The sequence below is a fragment of the Canis lupus genome, chromosome 1, assembly GCF_048164855.1.
Source record: "Canis lupus baileyi chromosome 1, mCanLup2.hap1, whole genome shotgun sequence".
Classification (NCBI taxonomy): Eukaryota; Metazoa; Chordata; class Mammalia; order Carnivora; family Canidae; genus Canis; species Canis lupus.
The window spans coordinates 117,610,427-117,625,982 of NC_132838.1; the positions used below are offsets into that span (position 1 = coordinate 117,610,427).

The 15,556-nt window shown below is 59.4% G+C and overlaps 2 protein-coding genes and 1 long non-coding RNA gene across 4 annotated transcripts; 1 reads left to right on the top strand and 2 right to left on the bottom strand.

The window, feature by feature from the left end:
• Positions 1-2,026: 2,026 nt before the first annotated feature.
• Positions 2,027-3,660, bottom strand: TMEM147 (transmembrane protein 147). Its single transcript, XM_072780825.1, has 7 exons — positions 3,495-3,660; positions 3,358-3,427; positions 2,955-3,014; positions 2,738-2,874; positions 2,516-2,600; positions 2,308-2,429; positions 2,027-2,227 (listed from the first exon to the last, which is right to left on the bottom strand). The coding sequence occupies exons 1-7, from the start codon at positions 3,569-3,571 to the stop codon at positions 2,104-2,106; spliced, it is 675 nt and encodes a 224-aa protein (XP_072636926.1). The 5' UTR covers positions 3,572-3,660; the 3' UTR covers positions 2,027-2,103.
• A 180-nt stretch (positions 3,661-3,840) lies between these two features.
• Positions 3,841-7,758, top strand: LOC140606882 (uncharacterized). The gene is made up of 2 exons (XR_012009081.1): positions 3,841-4,499; positions 4,807-7,758. It is a non-coding gene; the product is annotated as an uncharacterized lncRNA (long non-coding RNA).
• On the bottom strand, positions 3,897-11,758 carry GAPDHS (glyceraldehyde-3-phosphate dehydrogenase, spermatogenic). Of its 2 annotated transcripts, XM_072780931.1 has the most exons (11): positions 11,597-11,757; positions 9,030-9,195; positions 8,237-8,333; positions 7,967-8,073; positions 6,688-6,778; positions 6,474-6,592; positions 6,015-6,096; positions 5,587-5,738; positions 5,274-5,436; positions 4,183-4,280; positions 3,897-4,094 (listed from the first exon to the last, which is right to left on the bottom strand). In XM_072780931.1, exons 1-11 carry the CDS (start codon positions 11,661-11,663, stop codon positions 4,022-4,024), a joined length of 1,215 nt encoding a protein of 404 aa, XP_072637032.1. In that variant the 5' UTR covers positions 11,664-11,757; the 3' UTR covers positions 3,897-4,021. The 2 variants fall into 2 exon arrangements, with proteins under 2 accessions (XP_072637032.1, XP_072637039.1); XM_072780938.1 differs by lacking the exons at positions 3,897-4,094; positions 4,183-4,280 and adding an exon at positions 4,312-4,443 and having other exon boundaries at positions 11,597-11,758.
• Between the last annotated feature and the right edge of the window lie 3,798 nt (positions 11,759-15,556).

Below are 15,556 nucleotides of genomic sequence, written 5' to 3' on the forward strand. Positions count from 1 at the left end.
CCCCAGGGATACCCAGTAGCCTCTACATCATCCTCCAAACCCACTCCCTTCCACTGTCCCATTAGTGTGTTTCCTTCTCCCTGGGCAACGTGGCGAGCCCTGGACTCCCTGTCCTTCCCTGCCCCCAGCGCCTTCCGGCTCACGAGCCATCTTACTCCAACCAACTCTTATTTCACTGGAAAAGCCAGGCCTGCTCTCTGGCCTCAAGGCCTTTACACAGGCTTTGCCGCCTTTTCCCCTCTTGCCCCAGTAGCTCATTCTTTAGGTCTCAGCTCACATCTCTCTTCCAGGGAGCCCATTCTGCCCCCCAGCCCATTTCCCCAGCACAGCCCTGAGCTCCCCCGACTTCACCCTCAACCACTCTGGTCTCCCTGAGCCCCGTAGAAGCTGGGATTATTCCACATAGTTGGCCACCAGCAGGGACTCGGGATAGGAGTCCCTGCTCAGCAAAATAGTTGAGGTCATTTCTGCAACCTTCACCTGTCCCCATACTCGTCTGAAGCTAGGTGGGACATGGGATGGAGGTGTGGGAGAGCAATCCTATCCCAGATTCACCTGGGCTGGGAGAGTGCCCATATACTCTGTGACCAATCAATCACTTGCTCCCCACCCTGCCCCAAGACACCCATGGACCTTCTGGACTAGGGGCAATGAAAAGGGGGCAGGGCTAGGTGGCGGCTGCCCCACCTGAGGGTAAACTTCCCCTTGGAGTACACCAAGATTCCTAGCACGGCTGTTATTTAGTGCTTTCCTAGTCCAGAGTCAAGCAACATTATGGCAGCACCTGACAGCCTAGAGGGAAGAAGGGGGCACGGACTCTATCCCCACCTTGGGAGATCCCAGTAGGAATACCCACAGGGGCTGGGGAACACCCTCCTGGGTGGGTAGGATTTGCATCAAGGTGGAGCATAAACATGACATTCAAAGCCCTGCTTGGGGAAGGGGAGGGAATGGGGCAGGTGGCTGGCTCCACAAGGACAGGGCAGGGCTGGGGTGGCATGGGGGGAGGAAGATGGAGAGCACATGAACTTGACTGGCTGAACTGTGAGCTGGGAGGCTCCTCACCCACTCCAGTCCTTGGAATGTGCATTTTCCTCCACCCCTCCAGATGCTGCCCCAAGGACACAGCTTTGAGATAACAGTGTGGCATTAGATGGTGTATGTCACTGAACCCAGTTAAGGCCCTGATTTAACTTTCAAGATTTGGTAGATGGGTGCAGAGATCTAATCTTGCAACCCAAAGATAAGCCTTGAAAAGTTTCCTTGCTTAAGGATGCCACCTACCAACTTGAAAAGGCCACCTGTCTCCTTTCTGCCCTCTGCATAATGGAGGCGGTTTCTGATTGCACTTGAGAAGCTCCCAAGGAGTTAGTGAAACGAGACATAGGGAGGGGGGCATCCAGGAGAACATTCGAGTTGGTGGGCTCGGCTACTGTGCTGGTTGGCTGCAGCTGTTTCTGCACTCCACCCTGAGAAGGCTCCAGCCAGGATTTGATGTGAGGGCCATAGAAGCAAACCAAAGCACCCAAGAGCTCAGAATCATTAAAGTCTGTCCTCAAGAGCAACACCCAAAGTTCAGGTGGTTGGACTGTTCAGTATGCAACGGGGAGTCCTAGATGGTTGTCAATGGGGAGCGTGCACTAATACAGCTGGGATTTCAGACAGATCCCCTCGGCTGCCACAGGAAGGGTGGATCATGAGGGGAGATTAGGGCTGAGAGCCTAGGAGAGCAGCAGCCAGGGAAGGGTGAGGAAAAGCCTCCAAGAACTATATTCTTGGCTTCTAGCTGCCTTCTACCACCTGTTCCCCAAGGGCCCTGGTCTTTGCAACTGCTCAAAGACTGTCTACTCCAGCCATGTCTATCCTGGGAAAATGAAGAGCAGGGAACTGCTGCGGAACACAGAACAAACCAGCGCTGGCCAGTTTCCCCGCCTGCCTACCTGGCTTCAAAGCCAGAATGAGGGCCTCTAGAACCCAGGGAGCACGGTATCAGTAGATAGTTCCAGAGAGAGATGGAGGCAGAACCAACGTTCCAAATACTGTTTACTTCACTGAAACCGGGAGGCAGGGAAAGGGTATGTGAATTTCTGGGGGGCACCAAGCCTAGGAGTGCACGTTGACGACGGCTACGTAGAGGGCCAGGGTGCTGAGGGCCAGCAGCCCTGTCACCACTGCCCGGGCCAGCAGTGCTGTCCAGCTGCCCAGGGAACAGAGGTGGACGAAGGTCCTGTGGGGAAACATCGCAATGAGAGAAGAACAGATAATCTACCCCTACACAGACCCAACCTCAAACCCCACCCAGCTCACTCCATGACAAAGGCCTTGTAGACGCTGAGGAACATCAGGAGGAGGACCGCTGGCCGAAAAGTGTGGTACAGGTCGTAGCGTGTTATCATCCAGACCTGGGCAGATGCGACGATGTAATGGACCTGCAGGGAGGCAGGAAGTCAGGGCAGGCCTCGGGGGAGAGCACAGCCAGCAGCAATGGGGTGTGCGGGGCAGCAGGACTGCGTACCAGACTGATGTTGGAGTCAATGCTCATCTGGATGTACTTCCAGTCAAACTCAATGCCCCGGGCTCCAACCCAGAGAGGGATGCAGCTGAGGAAGGCAAAGGGAGGGATTCTCCAGCACCCAAACACCCTCAGCACCCAGAATCTGAGCCCCTGCCCTCCAGCACCTCCCTAGAACCCAGGTGCCCTTTCTCGGGGATGTGGGCGCCAGGCTGCTGCACACACCGGGACATAATGAGCTCGGCGGTGGCCCAGCCCAGGGCAGCAACCATGATCTTGTACTCCCCCTTGCCTGCGTTCCGGGACATGACAAGGTTGAGGCCGATCAGGTCCGCCACATCCACGCTGGCCTTCATGAACTCCTGTGGGTCGGGTTGACGCGCGAGTGAGTACGGGGGCCAGGGGGCCCCGCTCCTGCACTCCCGCCCCTTGCCCCACTCACCCCGATGAAGTCATAGATGCCGCCTTCCCAGGTGGGAAAAAAAGTGGCCAGGAACAGCATCTGAGAACAGAAAACAGAGGTCGCTGCAGGGGGACGGGAATCACCCAAGGGGAATGTGGAGGCGGAGGGTGGGGCTCGGGGGGCCCTTGTGGCGCGGGACGGCCAGAAGGGGGGCGAGAGTACAGGGCCGGGGTCAGCGCGGAGGTGCGGGGCTAGGCACCCCAGCGGTGGAGGCAGCACCGGGTTCGCGCCTCCCACGAGTCTACGACGCTGCGCCGCCCGGCGGAGTTTCCTCGACTTCACTACAGAGCTACTAGCGGTGGCTCGGAGACCTCGGGGCCCCTCCCGGTCCCCCCTCCCGGAGCACGTCTCCCAGGGGGGTTCCCGGGGCGCGGGGCCTCACCTTGCACAGCTGCACGAAGAGGTAGGTGACGCCGGCCTGCACGCACTTCCAGAAGGCGTTGTACTCCGACCTGCAGGAGCGGGCGGTGAGCCGAGCCCGGGCCCGCGCCCTCCCGCCCGCGGCCGCCCCGCACTCACAGGCCGCTGCACTTGTAGGTGATGAAGTACGGGAAGTAGGCCAGGGCGAAGCAGTTCCCGAAGTGGAACAGGGTCATGGCGCCGGCCGCCCGGCCCGCCGGAGCGCGGTCTCCGCCTCCGCCGCCTGGTGCCCGAGCCGGGCCTGGCGCCCGCTGCCTCCGCCGCGACCCGCGCGGCCTTCTGGGAGCGGGGGCCCGGCCGGCGCCGGCGCGCTGACGTCACGGCCCGCGGCCGCCCCGCCCCCCGAGTCTGCGCGGCCCCAGTGCGCCGGCGCGGAGCCAGGCTGGGGCTGGGGGCGGGGCTGGGGGCGGGGCTGGGGGCGGGGCTGGGGGCGGGGCTGGGGGCGGGGCTGTGCGGGCGCCCGCGCCCCCCGTGGGACCGGCGCAGCGACACGGGCGCGGCTGGGAGCACTCTGCGTTTTTATTTCACAGCGGGGCGCCCTCCCGCCCCGGGGGAGGCGAGGGCGGGAACGGGGGGCACGAGTTCCGGCCCGGGAGCCCAGGGGAGCGGAGGGGGGCCGTCCTGCGTCACTGGTCACGGTTGAACATGTAGCGGAGGAGGTCCACCACCCGGTGACTGTAGCCGAACTCGTTGTCGTACCTGGGGAGCGGGGCGGCGGGTCAGGGCCCCCCTCCGGACCGCTCCTGGTCCGCACCCCCCCCCCCCCCGCGGACCCCAACCACCTCACCAGGAAATGAGCTTCACGAAGCTGTTGTTGAGCGCGATGCCGGCGTTAGCGTCGAAGATGGACGAGTGGGTGTTGCCCACAAAGTCCGTGGACACGACCTGGGCGTCCGAATTTCAAAGATGAGTGTGGGCGCGGAGCAAGGACCTCCAGGAGCCCAGGCTCCGGCTCTTAGGCACCTGGCCATCGCTTCACCTACAGTGTCTGGGAGCCCGCTGTGTCCAGGTTCTGGGGGCCCAGGAGGAAGGCACGCGGGGGCTTGGCCTGCGGCCAAAGGACGAAGAGCACAAACACCCTGAGGCTGCAGCAGTCCCGTCCCGGTGAGCATGCAGGCATTCGTCCTTACGGCCGGCCAGCAAGGCCCCCTGGGAGGCTGGGTCTGGAGGTCTAGTGCCCGAGGTGGAAGGAGCTACAGCACAGGCCCCCCACCCAACCCCGGGGTTGGCCCTAGTGTGGTGTCGGCCACAGAGGAAGGTTTTCAGCAGTGGATGGGGATGTGATCTGATTTCCTTAAGAGAGCCTGGTGAGAGTGGACCTGTAGGAGCTAAAGCAGAGACAGCACCAAAGGTGGAAGCGCAGAGATGGCGCGACCGGGAGCAAATGCATGGTGACAGCCGTTCTTCACAGGGAAGGCGCCTGGCCTGGCCTACCCTGACCGATTGTTGAAAAGTGGGGGCCACTGTCTTGTTCCTGAGGCACCCATTGAGCAGCTGCCGCTGTGCCAGGCCCCGGGGAGATGGCTGGAGCCACGGAGCCCCCAAGTCCCTGCTTTCCTGTGGTGCACATGCTAGCGGCGCCAACGCTGACCGTGAAAGGGAACTTCAAGTAAGAGGGTCAGAAGGAGAATATGTCACTGAGGACAGAAGCTGAAATAGGGACTTGGAGCAGCTGAGGGCCGACTGCTTGGCCACCGGGAAGAAAAGCTATTCAGACCAAAGGAGCAGCAAGTGCAAAGACCCTGAGGTGGGAAGAGCAGCCCTCCAGACCTCCCCAGCCCTGCAGCCCCTATCTTGATACGACGTGAGCAGCTCTTTGGCAACAGGGGAATTCCTCCCCAGAGGGCTCTTCCCACGGTCCCCCACCTCAGCCCCTACCTCATCCTCGGTGTAGGCAAGGATGCCAGCGAGGGGCCCCTTGGCTGCCGCTTTGATGGCCTCTTTGATGGCCTCGTATGGGGTGGGCTGGGCCAGGCGGCAGGTCAGGTCCACAACAGATACGTCTGGGGTTGGCACCCGGAACGCCATTCCTGTCAGCTTCCTGGAAAATCCCACATTAGGGGTGGGAGTCAGAACCCAGGACTTCTCCATCCATCCCATGTAGTCTCTACTTTCCCCTCAAGGATTGGGGGCCAGTCCAGTCCTCCTGGGGGCGTATCCCAACCCTGGTTGCAGCTTTCTGCCTTCATACCCTTTGAGGTCTGGGATGACTTTGCCAACGGCCTTGGCAGCCCCCGTGGAGGCTGGGATGATGTTCTGGTGGGCGCCCCGGCCATCTCGCCAGGCCTTCTTTGATGGCCCGTCCACAGTCTTCTGGGTGGCAGTATAGGAATGAACTGTGGTCTTGGGGAAGAAGAAGGCCGAGCTGAGCCCTTCCTCCTCCTAAGCTCCCAGGCCTGAGGTGGTGACCTGGGTGGGGAAGTCCACAGACCCCGGGAGGGCCAGGTACAGGCCAGGGGCCAGCCTGTCTGGAGGTCGCACAGTATTTTAAGAGACTTCACCACTTGGCTCCTCCCCCCGAAACCGTCTCTCTCCCTCTTAACCCCTCACGCTAAGCCAATCCTGGGAAGAGGTGGAGTTTCCCTGCCACCCCTCCTGTCAGCCTCTGTCCCAGCTCACCATCAGCCCTTCCACGATCCCAAATCGCTCATGGATGACCTTGGCAAGGGGCGCCAGGCAGTTGGTGGTGCAGGATGCATTGCTGAAACGGGCCACGTGTGCAAGGGCAGTGTGAGGTGAGTCGCAGAACAAGTCCTGCACCCTCACCTCTCTCGGGTTATGCACACAGGCCTGGTCTTGTGGACGTCAGGATGGGGAGGAGGGGGATCACTGGGGGTGCCCTTCAGGCTGAGGGGAGGTGCTGGAGGTACAGCTGGGGACACTCCCCAAGCATGTTCCCCGGGAGTCCTGCTGTTCTAACCGGGAGTTTTAGGGAAACGGTGACATGACGGCATCAAGGCTTTGGGAAAGGAGATGTGAAGCAGCACCGGGGGTCTACTGGGAGCGGGGGTGAAGAGGGGGAGGCTGGCATGTCCTCTGGGTGCCACTCACACCCTTAAGAAGGGTGCTGCCCATTACCTGACGACTTTCATGGAGGCAGGATCATAGCTCTTCTCGTTTACCCCCATGACAAACATGGGTGCATCCGGTGAGGGTGCGGAGATGACCACACGCAAGGCGCCTGCCTCGATGTGGCCCTAGAGGAGGAGCACAGGTGGCAGGGGGTGCTTTGAGGGCCGCCTCCACACCCCCTACCCCCGCCCAGGTGTCTGGGCACCTGTCCCCCACTTACTGAAGCTTCCTCTAAGGACAGGTACACGCCTGTGGACTCCACCACAAAGGGGTTCCCGACAGACTTCCAGGGAATGTCTCGGGGCTGCTTGCTGTGGAGGGGTGGCAGCGCCTGAGCCGGGCTCTTCCAGCGCGGCCCTGCCTTACAGGCATGGCCTTCACTGCTCGAAGGCCAACCGGAGGCCTTCTTACCCGGCCTGTACCCTCCCACTCCCACAGTAGCCCCAGCACCTCACCAGCCCTCCCGCCCCACAAGTAGAAGCTGAAACCCGCGCCCCCCGCCCCCCCGCCCCTGCCGTGGCTGTGCCAGAGGGACCTGGCCGGGGCGCATGCACAGGTGCGTGGGAAAGTCTCGGGCCGAGGGGTCCAGCCGAGGCTGCTAACTTCTATATTTAGAAAGGGAACCTCCCATTACAGGTTCGGGGGTCCCATTTTTTTATTTTTAATTTTTTTGTTATCTTAAAAGTTTATATTTGAAGCATATTAAACATCTAACCCGATTGCTTTTGATTTACAGATTCTAAACCTATCTTTAAATGGAAGGAAGGACTGGGTGATGGGCACGGGGTGTTATGCTAGATGTTGGCAAATTGAACTCCAATAAAAATAAATAAATAAATAAATGGGAAAAAAAACCAACCAACCAAACAAAAAATAAAATAAATGGAAGGAAGGGTATTACTATCAGTGTGAACCGTGTGACATGGGTACTCGGCAGCATTGCCCGAGTGTCAGAGGTCTGGTTTAGGGTCTCCAGAGGTGACTGGCACGGTTGGGACAACATGGAAAGGCAGGGGGTCCCCATCAGGACCTGGGGTTTTATTCAGGGGGGATGGGATGCCGTTGGAGGATTTAAGTAGGGGAGTCACCAAGTCCAGTTGATGTTTTTAAAAGGCCCCTGTGGCTGCTGTGTAAGAACCGAGCGGAAACGGTTGGTGCCGTTTCCTGGGAAGGGACATGAATAGGTTTGGGGGTTGAAGGAGAATCAGAAGTTGAGCGTTAAACATATTGAGTTGCTACGCCTGTGAGAAAGCATGTGAATGTGTGTTAAATAAAAAGTAGTTTGAGTAGAGTGGGACACCTTTCTAGATTAGTGCTTTTGAACCATTTTAGGGGTCGGGGACTTCTCGGAAACCCCTCTCTGCCCAGTACCCAGGGGCATGCGTGCACACAGTTTGGGGGATCCTGGCCCCCATGTGAGAGGTTGGAGTCCCGTTCTAGTCCTCTCTACAGCTCCTGCATGGATATGCTGCGGGCACGAGTCCGAGAGCTTCCTTTACCACTGGAAGACGCTGATCTCCTGGTTGTCTACCACCAGCTTTCCGTTCCTGTGCTCCACGCTCCCCTTGTACCGGCCGTGGGTGGAGTCATATTTAAACATGTACACCTGCGGGTGACAGGATGGCTCCCAGTCTTGGGTGGCAAGGGTAGAGGAGTGAGCATCCCTAGGGAGTCCCCCCTCCATGAAGGTTCCACATGGCATCTGGGAGCCTTCCACGGAGCTCTCCTCCCCACTCCCTTCCCAGCTCTACCTTCTGCCTGCTGCTCACCATATATTCTGGGTCAATGAATGGGTCATTCACTGCCACCACTTTAACACCCTTCTGTATGCAGGCGCGTAGCACCAGGCGACCGATGCGTCCAAATCTGTCCAGGGACAAGGGTGGCGGGGGCGGTGCTCAGAGTCCTCGCCAGCAGGCAGAGGAGGGATGGGAGAGAAAGGGCTAACTGGAGGTGCGCTCTAGGGGGTTGGGTGGGACTCCCAGAGGCGGCGGCACAGTGCAGGCACTGTCTTCTCTTGCCCACATGTCCTCTCCGGCCCCTTAATGCTTTTCCTGCTTCCTCTACCCATCCATCCCACCCTCCTCTTCCTGACCCTGGAGCTGGGAGGATCTTGTAGAACTTCAGGTCAGATTATGTCACTTGGCTTGAAAAGCTCCTCGGCTCTAACTCCGTAAAGTCAGGTCCAGACTGCTTCCCACGGCCTGCTAGGCCCCCGCCAGCTTCCCCCTCCTTCCCCTTGGCTCCCTTGCTTGCTCCCCACACAGATTCCTGCCTGTTCCGAGTGCACTGAGCTGCCCCCACCTCTGAGCTGGCTACCCCGCTCCTCGCCGCTAATTGCACCCGACTCCCGTTCTACTCATGTCACTGGACTGTCGCGTGCCTTATTTGATTGTTGTCTTCCCGGCAGAATGTGAGCTCTCTGAGGGCGGAGCCCCGTCTACCCCTTCCCTGTGCTTCCTAAGGGTTGGCAGAATGACAGCGCTGATGGTGAGAAGTGGGGGGATGCCCCGGGGAAGCAGCCAGAGGGAAGGCTGGGCCCTCGGGCCGGGGCCAGCTCACCCATTGATGCCCACGGTCAGCTTCTGACCCACAGGAGCCTTCTTAGGTTGAGGAAGAGGCGGGGGTTCCTCCTTGACTGGCTCAGGTTTGGGCTCCGGCTCTGGCTCAGGCTGGGGCTCCCGCTCTGCCTCAACTTTGGGCTCTGGCGGAGGTGGTGCTCTGGTCACTGTTGGGGATCGGGTGGGGACAATGAACTGCATCGTCACAGTGGGAGGGAATGAGCCATTTTGGCCACCCGGAACCCCTTGCTGTGGTGGCCGACCACCTGGCTCAGTGTTTCCCCAACCTACACGATGCACCCAGTGAGCAGGGGGTGGGCTTGCTTTAAAACACCAATGCTACGGATGCCTGGGTGGCTCAGTGGTTGAACGTTTGCCTTTGGCTCAGGTCGTGATCCCAGGGTCCTGGGATCGAGTCCCATGTCGGGCTCCCCGCAGGGAGCCTGCTTCTCCTAATGCCTGTGTCTCTGCCTCTCTCATGAATTTATTCTCATGAATAAATAAATAAATAAATAAATAAATACTTAACCCCCCCCCCCCCACCAATGCCAGGGACCCTTCCCTGGAGAGTCTAACTCAGTCCACGTTTTTAACAATCACACGTGGGGATGATATTGTCTGTGCCTCAGTTTCCTGCTCTGGCAAATGACGATGATAGTACTTCTGAGAGTCACTGTGATGATTGAGTGAGGTGATGCATGTAATGCTATTGAGAGAGTCTAGGAAACAGTCCACTTAAATGAGTATTTCAAAGATCATTTCCCAAACTCATCTGATAATTGCTTTAGCCCAGCGGACCCCAAGCTGTTAGGATAAGAACCCCAGGGCAGGCCTCTTCCTGGGGAAATCTGACTCAGTAGGTCTACACTGAGGCCCAGGAATCCTGGTTCTAAAAGCACTCCAGGTGATCCACAGAGAATAACTCTGGTGATCCACAGAGGCAATACAGGGGTATCATCACATGAAACGAGTGGAAATCCACGCCAGCTTCCACCTCTCCAAAGGTACACACTTCCACTCCCGTCCTGCATCTGAAGCCCCCCACTACTCGGAGGCGTGCTAGCAGGGCTGTAGACTAGGGCTTGGGGGTGGGAGGGAGACACAGAGGCACCAGTCTGGGGGCCTGGCCCGCAGAGGGTTTCCAGCTGGGAATCAGGCCTGACTATCACCCCTGCTCAGCCACCTGCCAGCTGTGTAGTCTTGAGCAAGTCAGGGACCTCTCTGGCCTGTTAACTGGTGCCACATCTGAGCTGGCTGGGGGCCACTATCAAAGGCTCAGATCTCACCCCCCAATAGGTGCTGACCTCAGCAGAGGGAGGAAGTTGCTGCTAAGAGTGGTTGAGAGGAAAAGGAAGACAGAGAGGTTGGAGAAGAGCTGGAGGAGGAAGGTGGCTGCTGCACTCGGCGCCAGAGTCAAGGGCACTGGGAGGTGCTGGGGCTAGGAGCCGGGGCCACCCGGCCTCTGGGTCTCCCTGACCTCGACGGGCTGCCGCAGACTATGTGGCCTGAGCCTGGACTGTGGGTTTCCTGTGGCAACACCAGTTCTTCATTTGTGGCAGTGACCCTGTGGTTTTGGTGACCCTAGGATGTTTGCATTTCTGGGGGCTCTGCTTCCACTATCAGGAAAGGGGCGAGATCTGTTCATGTGGGTTGAGTGGGAATCTGAGCCCACCCCCCGACCTTTCAAAAGAAAACAGCTGGTTCTCCTCTCCCACCTTCTCCCAGGCTCCCCCCGCCTCGTCCAGGGGTGGGGTGCGCTGGCTGGAGGAAAGCTGCTGCACTGGGAAGGAAGAGCCTGAAGGAGCTTCAGTGATGAAGCATCACCTGGTAGGTGAAACAAGGGCCGGGCGCGCTCTCCTAATTAGGCAGCCGCTCCCATTTCCTGGGCGCAGCCACGGGCTAGGCGCTGCCCGCGCTCCCGGGGCGCCAGGGCTGTAAGGCATGTGCTATAAATCCACCTTGCGGAGGGGAAACCGAGGCCCGAGGTCACAGCGGGTGCCGGGCAGGGAGGAGGTTCGCAGCCCGCAGCAGAGAACCTGCTTCCTGGGGGGCCCTCCCACCGCCCCCGACCCTGGCGTCCCGCCCACCCGGGCCGGCGGCCAGTGCGGAGGAGGCCGCGAGGGAATGCGGCGTGGCCTCGGCCTGGGTTCACCGGCTGGGGCGTGTGCGCCCCTCGGGCTGGATGCGGTGGGGCCGCCCGGGGTGGGGGGTGGGGGGGCTCGGGTCGGTGGCTCCTCGGCGCTGAGTCCCAGGGCAGCGGCTTGCGCTCGCTCGGTGGCCGCGGCGAGTGGGGACAGTGAACACACCGGCCTCCCCAGGGGTTGGGAGGCTGCGGGGAGCGCAGGCCGGCGCCCAAGAGGAGCCTGTCCCCCCCTTGCCTCGGTCCACCTCCTAGGGCGCCAAGGCCTGGGGGGACCCGGGGACGGACAGGGGCAGGGAGGAAGGGCAGGGGGAAGGACGGAGGGGGGCGCCTTGGCCGCCTCCCGCCCCCTCCCTCGTGCACGCGCGCCGCAGGGGGCCCCACCACCCTGCCTCCCCTTTCCCAGGTGGCCCCGCCGCCTCCCTCACCAGGGCACGGCTGTCGCAGCAGCTGGACAACGGTGACATTGGTGAGGACGATGTCGCGTTTCGACATGGCCTAAGGTTTCATGGCCTAGCCGCCCGGGCACCCGCCGCGATGTTACACTGCGGCGCCCAGTGCCCCGGGCTAGTGGCGCAAGCTTCTCGCCGCGACGTCACAGTGCCCGGTGATGTCACAGAGGCGGTGGCGAAGCGCGTGACGTCCGCATGCCTTGCCCCAGCGTCCCGAGGCCACCACTGGCGTCTAGCATAGAATCCAGCTTTGTACCCTGGTCCTCAAAGCCCTCTCCTGTCCCCCCCTTCTCCCTGGGCGCCCTGCCTGTGCTGCCCCTTGACCCCCCTGCCCCACCCGGGGGGTTAGCTACCCTAGCTGCTTCCTCTGGCCCGAAAAGCCCTGCCCTGTCCTTGCTCCCCACGTCCTGGTTTCCCTCAGGTGCCACCCTTTCAGAGGGACCCTCCTAGCGCCCTGTAAAGTGCTCTCCTCCCTCAGTCACTGTCGCTCGGGCCCTCACCCCTCCATCTACTCCCCTCCCAGGAAGCCTCCTCTGACTTCCCTTCCTGGGTTAGGTGCTCCAATGTGCAAAGCTACTACATGCTCTACATTTTTAGTTGCCTCACAGCATCTGTCTCTCTCTAGAAAGCCATCCTGTTCACTCGTTTTCTTGCCAGTTGTCTGTGCCCACCACACCGTACGCTGCAGAGTGGCGGAGAGCTCGTGTCCCTTCGCTTTTCTATCCCATTGACTAGAAGAAGGTTTGGGACCTACAGGGTGCTCGCTCAATCAGTGCCAGAACGAACACATCAATATCGCCTCCTCCCATTTCTTCGGATTCCCAATCTTGAATTTAAGTGACCTCCAGGCCAGATCCCCTCAGTGCACCCCGTTCTTCTCATGTAGTTTGTCATGATCTAGTTATTGATCTACTTGCTGTGTCGCTGTTCACCACAGGGCCTCCGCCGCTGCCTAGAACCGTGACTGGCACACAGCAGCTTCGGGGGACCAACAGGACAGATGCCTCCTTTTAACGCGCTGAGGGTGGGGGCTCATTTGCACATCTGTGATTCACAGGCACCTTCACCTGCAGGGCTGGCTGACACACAGCTGTGACCAAGAGTTAGGGGGTGGAGGGGTTTGGGCTGGGAAGGAGTCGTCATCCCAGATAGAGGTGTAAAGCAAGAAGGGGCACAATGACATAACCTCTTCCTTCCCCAAGCCTTCATGGGAACTCAGTTTGCCAAGCACCTGCAATGGGACAGGCGAGGGTGAGGCTCTCCTGCTTGGGTGGCCCGGAGAGGTGGAACTGAAAAGAAATCGGGGTGTACCGATGGGGAATTTCAGTGACCCAAGACCAAAATGCAGGTATTAAGTAAACAAAGAGGGGGGGACAAACTTAACACATATGATGGGGGAGGGGATGCGGGGTGTGGAAGGTCACATGAATAAAGCCAGGACTGGAAGGGGGTTGGTTTTGTACGGCTTTACAAGAATAGGAAAAGCTAGACGCAATTGAAAATTTTCTTAGAAGATATAAAGGATCCACACTGGTGCAAAAGAAATGGCAAATCCGAGTAGGCCAACAAGAGAAGAACCGGAGTTAAGATCTATCCTCCCCGAGGCTGATTCAGGTCCGGATGACTTTATGGGCAGGATCTGCCAAAGCATCGGGGGCAGGTGTTTGCCAGCCCGCAGGAGCTGGTGCAGGTCCTAACCCGAGCGGGGAAGCTGGGTGGCAGCCTGGTGGCAGCTCGGTGGCAGCTCAGTGCTCGAGCCCCTGCCCACTGGCCAGAACACTTCCTGGGAGTGCCGCTCAGGGCGGCCTGGACACTGGGCCCTGGAAACCTCCCCCGCTCCCTCCCTGTGGGAAAGCAGCAGGCTCCCATTACCCAAACCAGCGGAACAGCCACGGAAGGACAACTCCAGGCCAGTCTCTTGTGGGGACAGATGCCAAAGTCCCGAATCAAATAGTGGCCAGTGGGCATGGGACGGACAGAGATGGGGCTGAGGGAGACGGTGGGATGGCAGAGAGAGCGGTGGGCAGAGCCTTTCGGGAGGAGAACCACCCCCCAATCTCAGGTGGATTTGGAGTCTGCAGCTCACGGCCCACCCCTCCCCACCCTGCAATCTCCTGGCAGGGACAACTCCCTCATTTAGGTGCTGGACGAGGCCAGGGGAGCCACACCTGAGGTTGCCCAGGGATTTGACTTTGTCCCTGGAGCATGAGACAGGAAAACAGATTTAATGAGCCCCAGCTTGGAGAGGTGGCATGCTTAGTCACCCTCTATAGGCAGTGTCTAGGAAAGACAGAGGCTCCCGGGTCTCTGGCCTGGGTGTCCAGGACCCGGTGGGGGGGAAGTGTGGGGCCTCCGAGGGAAGCGGGCCTGCTCGCTCTCATTTGAGCAAAGCCTGAAAACACGTGCAATTCTCACCACACCTGGGCACCCACGCACATAACTCTGCGCCCCCACTTGCTCACACCCTACACATTCCTTCCCGCCAGCCTTCCCACCAGTGATCCCACCTCCACCCCCTCTCTGTCTCTTCCCTTGGCACCAAAACCCAAATATCTCTCACCCCTGCACCCAACTTACCTAACACCCACTGGCTCCTGCTCTTCTGGTCTCTGCCTGCCTCTGCACTAGCCCCGCATGGCTGTGCTGCCTCAGACCTCCCGGCCACGCCTGCCCTCCCTTCTCATGGCCCTCTTCCCGCCCAGGGCAGGCTCCCGCCATCCCCCTCCAACCTGTGCCACCATGTCAACACTCGGGGCTTCAGGTCGGCACTGAGGAGGCCCCAGGAGGAAGAGGGAGGGAAGGATGAGCTCCTGGCTTCCAGCCCAGGTCCTGGCTGACAGTCTCCTGCTGCCCCAGGTCCTCGGCCCCTCCCCGTGGCTGCCTCAACCGGCTTTTCAGGAGACACTGCGTCCTGTCCCAGCTCATGGCAATCGGTCCTCTGCCCTTGCCCAAGGGCTGGGAAGCAGGCAGCCAAGGTTCTGTTATGAGAATGCACCCTGGCTCCAAAGTCTGTAACCCTCCCCGAGGGGCCCCCCACTACTCTGGGGACCCAGGCACCCTTCTCTCCATCAACATCTGAGACTCAGGCTCGGCCTTGGCCTCTCGTCCCTTGGCTTCCCTTAGCAAGCGTACTATGTGTACTTACATCACGTACCTTTTGGGAGTGCTTCTTTTAATCCACTCATTTGTTCAATAAATAAATATTTACTGAACCCCAGGCAATGTTCTAAAAATTGAGGATATAGCAGTGACCAACACAAAAGCCCTGTCCTCTGGAAGTTCACAATCTGATAGGTGAGGCAGACAATATAAAAGATAATTTTGGATCGTGGTACGTGCTTATAAAAACAAAAGGATGATATCACCTAGGATAACTGAGGGATGGCCAGGGAAGGTTTTTTTGAAGTGACATTTGAACCAAGAACAGAACGAGAAAGAACCCACCACGTGAAGATGTGAGTTCTGCCTTCTAGGCAGAGAGGACAGCAAGTGCAAAGGCCATGAGGCAGGGATGAGCCTGGTGTGTCTGTGGGCTGGGGAGAAGACCTGTGGGGCTGGGATGTGGTAAGAGTTGGGATGGGGGGTTGTCAACAAGAACAGAAAGAGCAAGGTCTGATGACTCTCTCAACTCTCCAAGAGTGTACTCCTCCCCGTTGACTGTACCTCCCATCTTCCCAGATTCTTGCTGCTGGGGAAACAGGATCCTTCCATCCCCTGAGAGGAGTGAAGAACCAGCCCTGGGTCCTGGGGATGGGGGTGACTGGTGGCGTTGGGAGAGAGGAGGCCTGGATAGTGGGTGAGGAATGAAAAGAGGAGGTGGTTGGAAGGGCAGACATCTGGGCTTTGGGGTGGAGGCCTGAGCTGGGCAAGGAGCAAAGAAGCCACGTGAGTGTTCTCCACTCATGACTCACCTTCTCTTCCTCCTCCTCTTCATTG

What these genes read in the sequence shown, in the direction of transcription:
- TMEM147 (XM_072780825.1), bottom strand. Translation starts at nt 3,571, where the DNA reads ATGACCCTGTTCCACTTCGGGAACTGCTTCGCCCTGGCCTACTTCCCG. An exon ending in ACCTACAAGTGCAGCGGCCT is followed by an intron (nt 3,428 to 3,494) that starts GTGAGTGCGGGG and finishes CCGCTCCTGCAG; the next exon opens with GTCGGAGTACAACGCCTTCT. An exon ending in GCATCTATGACTTCATCGGG is followed by an intron (nt 2,875 to 2,954) that starts GTGAGTGGGGCA and finishes CCCGACCCACAG; the next exon opens with GAGTTCATGAAGGCCAGCGT.
- GAPDHS (XM_072780931.1), bottom strand. Translation starts at nt 11,663, where the DNA reads ATGTCGAAACGCGACATCGTCCTCACCAATGTCACCGTTGTCCAGCTG. An exon ending in TCATTGACCCAGAATATATG is followed by an intron (nt 8,074 to 8,236) that starts GTGAGCAGCAGG and finishes TGTCACCCGCAG; the next exon opens with GTGTACATGTTTAAATATGA. An exon ending in TGTCCTTAGAGGAAGCTTCA is followed by an intron (nt 6,593 to 6,687) that starts GTAAGTGGGGGA and finishes CTCCTCCTCTAG; the next exon opens with GGCCACATCGAGGCAGGCGC.